We start from the raw sequence: 10,000 nt of genomic DNA on the forward strand, positions 1-10,000 counted from the left end.
AAAATGAGGAAATATTTTAAGAATTTTATCAGCTCTCTCTCTCTCTCTCTCTCTCTCTCTCTCTCTCTCTCTCTCTCTCTCTCTCTCTCTCTCTCTCTCTCTCTCTCTCTCTCTCTCTCACCACCATCACCCAACGCTGGCATAGGGGTTCTGTCAGAGTGTGGCAAAGTCCACCCCAGTGTGCTCCACCTCCAGCACTGTGGCGGTCCTTCCTTGCACCACAGTGATGGAGAGAGTCTGCCCCGTCTGCTCCACCGCCGGGCCTTCCCTGAACAACTCGAAGCTTCACCTTGGTGGGGAGGAGTGGATGGAAATGCAGGGTTGAAAAAGGAGACAGTCGGTTTAGTTAAGTTACCCTTTAAAAATTACGGCATCAAAGAAAACGAACGTGATTTTCGAGTTTTAAAGGGAAACATTATTGTAAATTTATTGTTATTTGAAGAAAATTAAGTTAATTAACGTTTAGTAAGGGAAACTATTATTAATAAAAGAAAACGGAGGGGTAATTGAGGTCAAGAGACAGTTGGTTTAGTTAAGTTATCCTTTTAAAATTCATGCATCAAAGAAAATGTAAGTTATTATTTTCTTTATTATTCTTATTAATATTTTCATTATCATTAAGCAATATATAAACACAGATGTCCCAGCCAATGAAAAGCGAGAACAGTGATGCCCCAGCCAATGACAGGCGGGAAACTACTACCACTACCACTACTGCTACTACTACTTAACCATTCTTGCAGTTTCTTTTCCACTCCACCTTCTGAATTGGTCTGCATGCCTCTTGTTTCCCTTTCTTTGTTTGTCTTGATTGCAGAGAGAGAGAGAGAGAGAGAGAGAGAGAGAGAGAGAGAGAGAGAGAGAGAGAGAGAGAGAGAGAGAGAGAGAGAGAGAGAGAATTAGTTTATTTCATACTAACAAGTTTAATATATCAATTCAATTCACACGCACACACACACACCTCTCTCTCTCTCTCTCTCTCTCTCTCTCTCTCTCTCTCTGTCTGTCTGTCTGTCTGTCTGTCTGTCTGTCGGCGTCCCTGGGTGTTGCTGTAGGTAAAGTATATGTGCGTCACGTCATTATTGGTGTGCAATCATAAGTGATAAATGTTCAATAGTGTTCTAGTTGCAGGAAGACACATGTAATATGCCTAAGTATCGGTACTCAGTGCTGCATGAAGCCCCAAGCCGATGCTCTCTTGTTAGCAGAGTGTGGTTAACCCGCTGGTCACCTGCAGGCGTCATTCACGGCCAAGTCGCGCTCAGACAAAGACGGGCAGGAAGGTGACGCAGGTAAATACTTAAATTTTGTAGTAAAAATTGATTGTCACAGTGCCAGGTTGACTGCACGTGTTGTTAATGAGTGCTGTAATGTGTTGAGAATGTTTGATACCAGTGTGTGATGCTATTTTATGTGAAATTGAGGCCTAGTTGTTACAGTCATATCTACCTAATCATAAACGTCAGAGAGAGAGAGAGAGAGAGAACTGTCTTTCCTCGACCATATGAGATGTGTGTCACCAGCAAAACACACCAACTGACACCTGAGGAACACCCGCCGCTGCGGCTACACTCTGCGTGTTTCTGTCTTTCTTTCTATTCATTTTTTTCTTTTTCCCGTCCTTCACCTACCCACTACCGCGCCCCCCCCCTCTCTCTCTCTCTCTCTCTCTCTCTCTCTCTCTTTATATATATATATATATATATATATATATATATATATATATATATATATATATATATATATATATATATATATATATATATATATATATATATATATATATATATATATATATATATATATATATATATATATATATATAGACATATGACAAAAGCATAAGGAAGACCAAATAAGGAAGACTACAAAAGAAGAGAATAAGATAGAATAAGTGAGAAGAAGGAATGAATGGAGAAGAAGAATAATGAAGTGTTTGGAATACTAAGCGGTGATGGTGGCCAGGAGAGGGAAGACACTTACCACTTGACATGGAGGGAGACCAGAAAACACAAGCACGGACACAAGTCCCACGCAGTGCACCACGCCAACACGGCCATAAAGCCTGGGAAGGCAGCAGCAGCAGCAGCAGCAGCAGCAACAGCAGCCTGGGGCAAAGAGCGCTTATCAGTAATGGTTGCAGGGTCAAGGCAGAGAAAGAATTTGCAAGGGAAAGTGGGCCGGGAGGCGTGAGGCACACCAGAAGGAGGAAAGCCTTTAGAAAAATAGCTATGCCCACTTACGCTCCGCCTTCAAGCCGCCCTTGCTCCCTGATTGGCTGGTGTATGAAGCACCACGCCTGCGGGAGGACCAGATGCACCAATGAGCAGCGTGAATGGTACACGTGTGGAGTGTTATGACAATAAAGGCAGTAGTTTAGGTAGGGAAGTAGGCAGTCCCCAAGCATTGCATTATATTAGAGCGGGTGACAGTGGAGTGGTTGAGGAGCGGAGAGCAGCAGAGACAAGCAGACACAGCAGCAGCAGCAGCAGCAGCAGAGAGGGCCTGCCTCACCACAGAGGAGTGGAGGTGGACGGAACAACTTAAATCAGGTGGAGCTTGAGAGCGTACCGCAGTGTATCGATCCATTATGTTATTAAAGGTGGAGTGGGCTGCTTACTGCATGACTCACACGTGGCACGACAGGCTTGTGTGGTGTACGAAGATTAACTCCGCCATGGCGTGTTTACAGCAATTGACGTGATGATGGTGAGTGTGTTGACAAGTCCACAGTAATGGCACCGAGTCAGTATTGGCTGTGTTGATGCTTGTGATGTTGTCTGTGTTTGTGCGGTGGTTGCGATCATCTCTCAGTGTGTTCAACAGATACAAACTGACAAGTAATAGCTTGCAACCATTTCAACATGAATGCCACGCACACATTTGGACTTGCAACTTGCAAATAATTACCAGTTTTTATTTAAAATGTGGAAGTGTTGGTGACTCTTCCTGTACCATTTATTTAACAATTCCTGCAAACATCTCCCTCCTACACAACGCTCTATACTACTACTACTACTACTACTACTACTACTACTACTACTACTACCACTACTACTACTACTACTACTAATATTAATAATTATAATAATACCGCTACTACTACTACTACTACTACTACTACTACTACTACTAGAAGTGATCTGGGCACTGTTTTTTACGTACACAAAACACAGAAAATACACAAAAAAATAAAAAAAACAGTTGAGCTTTCTATGAATATATAATTCATATAACTGAAATTATTATTATTATTATTATTATTATTATTATTATTATTATCATTATTATTATTATTATTGTTGTTGTTGTTGTTGTTGTTGTTGTTGTTTTTGATGATGGTGGTGGTGGTGGTAGTGGTTAAAAGGACGTTGGTTCAAATGTTCCTGAGCCCTGATTGGCCAGGCAGCAGCCAATAACGAGAGAGCATTATCCTGCCACGTGTGTTGATAAATAAAGAGAGAGATGAACCAGTACTACTAATAAGTTCACAAAAATATAAGTGAATAATTAGATATATATAAATAAACAAATAAACAAAAAAAAAATAAATAAATGGAAGGAAAAGTAACAAAGAAGGAGAAGAAGAAGAAGAAGAAGAAGAAGAAGAAATAGTAAAGAAGAAGAAAAGTAAAATTCCTTTACATGCTAATAACAAAAATTATAAAAGCAACAACAATAACAACAACAACAATAATAATAATAATAATAATAATAATAATAATAATAATAATAATAATTATTATTATTATTATTATTATTATAATAATAACAAAAGCATTTTCTTTCTAATTATGCAAAACAATTCAATAAATAAACAAAAAAACAAAATAAGCAACAAATAAAATGCCAAATAAAAATTCATGTTCAGTTTTTAAATAAACGCTCACCTATATGGAACCTATACCATCTGGACCACCAGCTTTACCACACTTAATTCGTTTCAAAGAGCGTCATGTATCTTCTGTGATAGTTATATGGTCTGACTCAATACTATTTGCAAGTGACATAATATTGTTACATTCTTCATTAAAATCATGGATATCAAATCTAGAGTAAAAAGAATTTTATTCATTTACATATTCTTGAGGATTTGACGGGTCTATTCTCTGTTTTCTCTTCTTAGAACCACACAACATTTTCACACCATTCCAGGCATCTTTTGGTTTGTTAGATTTAAAATGATTTTCTATCTTAATTTTATACGCATATTTGGCATCTTTTATTTCCCTTTTTAGTTGTCTTTGAATATCTGCACCTCTATTTCTATCACCAATTGCGAAAACTCTTTTCTTTTCTTTAACTAATAGTTTTACACTGGAGTTAATCCACGGTTTGCTATTTGGATATATATTTACTTCCTTGATTGGTATTATCATTTCAGTACAAAAATTTACATAGGAATTGAATACGTCTAAGTTATAATTAATACTTTCTGTATCCGAGAATAATACATCCCAGTCTGTACATTCGAAACATCCCTGAAGAATGATCTTTTCGTTATTTTTCCAGTTTTGCACACTAATTTTCTCGTATTTTTCACATTTAAGTTTTTGCAAGTATGATGGCGCAAGGAACACCATATTGTGGTCAGAATCACCTAGTTTTGGTTTTTGATAGGCACGATATCCATTCCTAATGTTACAGAACATTTTGTCTAGTGTAGCATTTCCTCTTGTGGGACACGTCACTGTTTGTTGATATGTGGGCACACTTGACTGAAAGTTACAATGATTGAAGTCACCTAGAACTATGATAACTCCTTCAGGATTATTATTTTCGTATTTTTGTACACAATTTTGTAACTTCTCACTTGCAACCGATGCATTGGCCTGTGGCGGAATATACACTGTTATAACTATCACGTTGTTGAATTCGCGAGGAAGATAGAATGGCCGACATGTTATTACTAAAAATTCAAGGTCTTCACAACAAAAACGTTCCTTCACGTTCACTTGTGTACACCATCTATCGTTCACGTATACAGCGACTCCACCTCCTTTCTGCTTCACTGTGTCCTTCCTGTCTGCTCTCACTAATGAAAATCCATCTATGTTTACTGTTTCATCTACATCTTTATCTTGAAGCCATGTCTCCGTTAGTGATATGAAACTGCTTTCTCTGAAGTCCCTTAGATATTTGCAGTTTGCAGAAAATTCGTCTATTTTGTTCCTTATTGACCGAACATTTCCGAACATGACAGCAGGTAGCGGCGTCTTAGTCTTAGTGCCTCTCCTTCTCAATCTTGCTCGGATTCCACCCTTCTTACCTCTTTTCCGTTTGTTTTTCTTCACGTATGAATTTTCCTGGATGGCGTTTTGGCCGTTGATTAATTCATTTAGCCACTTGACGGTGTCTAAAGTTGCTGGCGGCAGGGTGTTTGCTTGCAGGCGTAGGTCCAGTAGTTGTTGTCGGTCGTATGTGTTTACATGATCAGCTGTGGCCGCCACCGCCACAATAGCTATCACCACCCAAAATAACATGATGTATTCACTCAGCATCTTCACAGGCGTATCTATCTTGATCCCCAGCACACCACGCACTGTAACATATCTTTATGATAAGTTTCCGTTTAAAATAGCCTTAGAAAAACATAGAAATGTGGAGAGCTCTGAAGCCATGGCAGCCGACGTGCAGCGCCATCTGGTGTTCAAGGTTATTGAAAAACTGTGCAGAACAACTTGTTAATCCAGTTTGTAAACTTTACCAAGCTTCACTTGATCAGTCCGTAATTCCAGATGTGTGGAAGAAATCTGAAGTTATTCCAGTGCCTAAAACCAACAACCCAAAAGAACTAAATGATTTAAGACCTGTCGCACTAACCCCAATTCTTATGAAATGTTTGGAGCACATTGTAAAACCACATCTCTGTAAATATTTAGACTCAGAGCGAGATAACTTTCAATTTGCTTATTGTGAAAACAGATGTGTTCAAGATGCTATATTAACGTTACTTCACCCTATCCATGAACACTTAGAGAATCGAAATACACAGGTTCGCATTCTTTTTATAGATTTTAGTAGCGCTTTTAACACCATTCAACCCCACATATTGTTACAAAAGTTACTAGCATTAAATGTAAACAGAAAACTCATCAAATGGATACATAGTTACCTAACAATGCGTTCACAATATACAAAACTTAAAAATGTTAAATCAGACATTGCTATAACAAATACAGGGGCACCCCAAGGTTGTGTTCTGGCTCCACTACTTTTTGTATTGTACACAAATGACTGCAGAAGTAAATATAAAAGTTGTTCTATAATCAAATATGCAGATGACACGGCAATAGTGGGAAAAATCAGTAATGATGATTCACGAGAGTTCCTGAAGCAAGTTGAAGACTTTGTTACATGGTCCAATAATAACTTTTTAAATCTAAATGTAAAGAAAACAAAAGAAATGATAATTGATTTCCGTATAATTAACACAATTCCAGATCCACTAGTCATAGCCAATGAGCAAGTTGAAAGAGTACATGAATATAAATATCTTGGCGTAATAATTAATGACAAATTAACAGGATCTTCAAATACAACTAAATTATACAAAAAATGTAAACAGAAAATTCATTTTCTAAGAATATTGAAAAACATCGATATAGATCAATCAATATTATCACTATTTTATAAATCAGTAATTGAATCCATTTTGAGCTTTGCTATTACAGTATGGTATGGATCCTTAACATGTAAAGATAGAAATAAACTCAAAAGAATTGTAAAGAACGCTGGTAAACTTAAAGCTAGAACTGATTCCCTAGATGATATATATATTATGATAGTGATAAAACAACTAAATAAAATTATGAATGATGTCCAGCATCCACTGTACTGCCAATACAAGTTCCTGAGATCTGGTAAAAGACTTGCCCTCCCAAAGCTGCAAACTACTAGATTTAAAAATACCTTTATTCCTAAGAGTATAGATCTCTTCAATTCCTTTGCTTCCCGCTAACTTTTGTTTTATGTGTGTGAGTGTGTATTTTTAATGATGTATTATTTTTAGTATATTATATTATATTATGTGGATGAGCTACTGAGCAAGCCAAGAAGATTTTCATGTTGTATGTAATTCAATGTGACAATAAAGCTTACTTACTTACTTACTTACTTACTTACTCTTGGTCCCTCTCCCTCTCTCCCTCTCCCTCTCCCTCTCTCCCTCCCTCCTCTTCATCAATCTCTCTCTCTCTCTCTCTCTCTCTCTCTCTCTCTCTCTCTCTCTCTCTCTCTCTCTCTCTCTCTCTCTCTCTCTCTCTCTCTCTCCTGTACCTCTTCCTCCTCTCCCTTCCTGCTTCTTCACACTATGAGAATATTCACGAAAAATTACATATTGGTTATGATGTGTGTGTGTGTGTGTGTGTGTGTGTGGATGAGTAGGTGGGTGGGTGGGTACCATATATTTGGTCAGTTTTCCTTCAGTCATTATCTACACTACTGGTAATTGCACAGTATCCATCATTGCTGTTGTGACTCAACAAAAAATGGAGTGCATTTTCTTCCCTCTGGCTTTTTTTGTTTCTTTTTGGTGGATATGAGTGTGTTCGTTGGATGAACAAGTCCCTGTATATTAAGTATACCTTTGTGTGTCGCTCAAGTACCGAACGGCCTCGAAACACTGAGCCAAAGGGACGCCGCTCAGTCTGCAGCCAGTGTGGCGGCGTATCTTGTGTGGTGCGCGTGTGTATCGCATTGTGTTCCTCCTCAAAGACTTAGTGGTGGTCAAGATAACCACGATTGGCCAAGCCTTTCCCGAAGTGTGCTACCAGTAGTGTACAGGTGTGTTGAGTAGCCGCCAGGTGTACAGCCACAGGTGGGTTGTGTACAGAAAGATCTGCATGTTTTCTAAGTCCCATCATGCCGCTGGCCGGGGAAACTGCACCTGCCACGCTCTCAAACTGAACGCCACTCTGTTGTGTCAATCTGAGACGCCTCCGTTCCCCTCTCCTACTCCTCTCCCCACCACCCGCAGCCACTCCTTCCGATCCCCTTTCCGCCAGCAGCTCCCCTCCCCCCCACCAGCCAGCTAGCAGCCCCTTCGCGGCCACTACCTGCCAGCACTCCTTCCTGCCCTTACCCGCCTCTCACTTTTTCCTGCCCCTTCTCACAACACACTCCTTCCTAACTCAACATCATCAACAACAACAGTAACAGTCGCCATCACAACCACCACCACCACCACCACCACCACCACCACCACCACCAACAACAACAACAACAACAACAGTTGACACCACCACCACCAACAACAACAGCAACAACAACAACATCAACAACAATAACAAAAACAACAACAACAACAACAGTCGCCACCACCACCATCACTAACAACAACAACAACAATAACTAGCCACCACCACCACCACCAACAACAACAACAGCAACAATAACAACAATAACAGAGAAAACAGAGCATTTATTTATTTGTTTTTTTTTATCTATTTATTTATTTATTTATTTATATATTTTTTTTGTTAGGTAATGAAGGGAGCCCAGCATGAAGCTTTTAGCGAGGCACACAACAGCAGCAAGACAAAGACGAACAGTCAAGAGACACACACTGCTTGCCGATAGTCGCTTTCTTCAACTTTTCCCCTTTTATCGGAAATGAAACAATCACCGTCTCTTTTAGGTTGGGACGTGCACAGGAGGAAGCACCGCGAACCTTCACTCAAAGCAAAAAAAAAAAAAAAAAAAAAAAAAAAAAACACGGGAACAGACACAGACTAACACACACACACATGAAATAGGGAATGTTACCTACCCCCTTTATCCTATTATCAGCGAGACAACAGCTGTTTAGCGTTGAAACAAAGGAATAACAGGGTGCGTGAGGAGAGAGAGAGAGAGAGAGAGAGAGACGAAGACAGTGAAGTACAGACAAACAGGCAGACCAGGTGGCTGACTGACTGGCTGACTAAATGAATGACCGACTGATTGAGAGAAAAACCCATAGAAAAGAAAGAAAGGAGAATAAGAGGACACACACACACACACACTTGGTAATAAGGAGACATTATTTACGTAATGCCCTTCTTGTCAAGCCTAGTAAGAGCCAGTGATCCAAACAAAACACTAGCAATAATTTTTGTTTACTATTGTTCCGCAGCACACACACAGCTTCCTGTAATGCGTGTGAACAGTCTTAGCTTAACCACTCTTCATAAGAAAAGTTTAATCTTGAAATGGAAGCCTTTTCCTGTGATAGATCCAACAGGCAGTGAAATATTCCGAATTACTCTGCGAATAATATCTCAAATAATTCATCTGATTCAGTGACCACAGTTAACAACTAACGCCATAAAAAAAAAAAAAAAATATGTAAAACTCCGGCTTGTAATATCTTAATCATGCAACTTAAGGTTCAAATCCTGGAAGAGAAAGGACAACACAGGGTCAGACAAGGCTTGGTTAGAAAATTAGCAGCAGACCATTTAAAAATACCTCAATTATCCCTTGACTGTTGACGCCCAGCGGCAGAGGCCCATTTTCTTTGAAGCCACCCAGTTCACAGGGTTCACAAGGAGGGCGAGGCTGCGGGACAGAAGCGGGCGTGCGTGTGGCGATACGGGAGCCTGGGAAGAAATGAAAGCGGGAAAAAAAAGTATGTCATTAATGCGACGATGAGTAAAAATAAAAAAAAAAGTAATGATAATAATAATAGTGTAAATATGTAGATAAGGATAGAGTCAAAACACGAGAGGCGTGAAGGGGGAAGAAAATGGTTGAGAATGACAAGACAGTAATGTGAGGAGGAAGAAGAGGAATGAGTGTTAAGAAATGATGATAAAACTGGAATGTAGAGCTGAGTGACGAAGAGGCTAAACCAAGGAGAGCATGAAGGCTGAGAAGATGATGAGGAGTGAGGGACAGTGAGTAACAAGGAAACTGGTGAAGGAACGTGACCCGGACACCAAATGAATAATGTTTGTCAAGAAAAAAAAAAAAAAAAAACTGAGCATGAAGCAGTTTTATTTTTATTTTTTATTTTTGA

At 39.2% G+C, this 10,000-nt stretch overlaps 1 protein-coding gene across 1 annotated transcript in view; it reads left to right on the forward strand.

Annotated features, from left to right (window-relative positions):
- Window positions 1-5,196: 5,196 nt before the first annotated feature.
- The window catches only part of LOC135108962 (uncharacterized), a 55,201-nt gene continuing 50,397 nt past the window's right edge, over window positions 5,197-10,000 (forward strand). The window contains exons 1-3 of the mRNA XM_064019863.1: window positions 5,197-5,206; window positions 5,582-5,683; window positions 7,799-7,819. Coding sequence (XP_063875933.1) covers window positions 5,197-5,206; window positions 5,582-5,683; window positions 7,799-7,819 — 133 coding nt within the window. The remainder of the gene's footprint in view (window positions 5,207-5,581; window positions 5,684-7,798; window positions 7,820-10,000) is intronic.

This window comes from Scylla paramamosain, chromosome 18 (assembly GCF_035594125.1).
Source record: "Scylla paramamosain isolate STU-SP2022 chromosome 18, ASM3559412v1, whole genome shotgun sequence".
In the NCBI taxonomy this organism is placed as follows: Eukaryota; Metazoa; Arthropoda; class Malacostraca; order Decapoda; family Portunidae; genus Scylla; species Scylla paramamosain.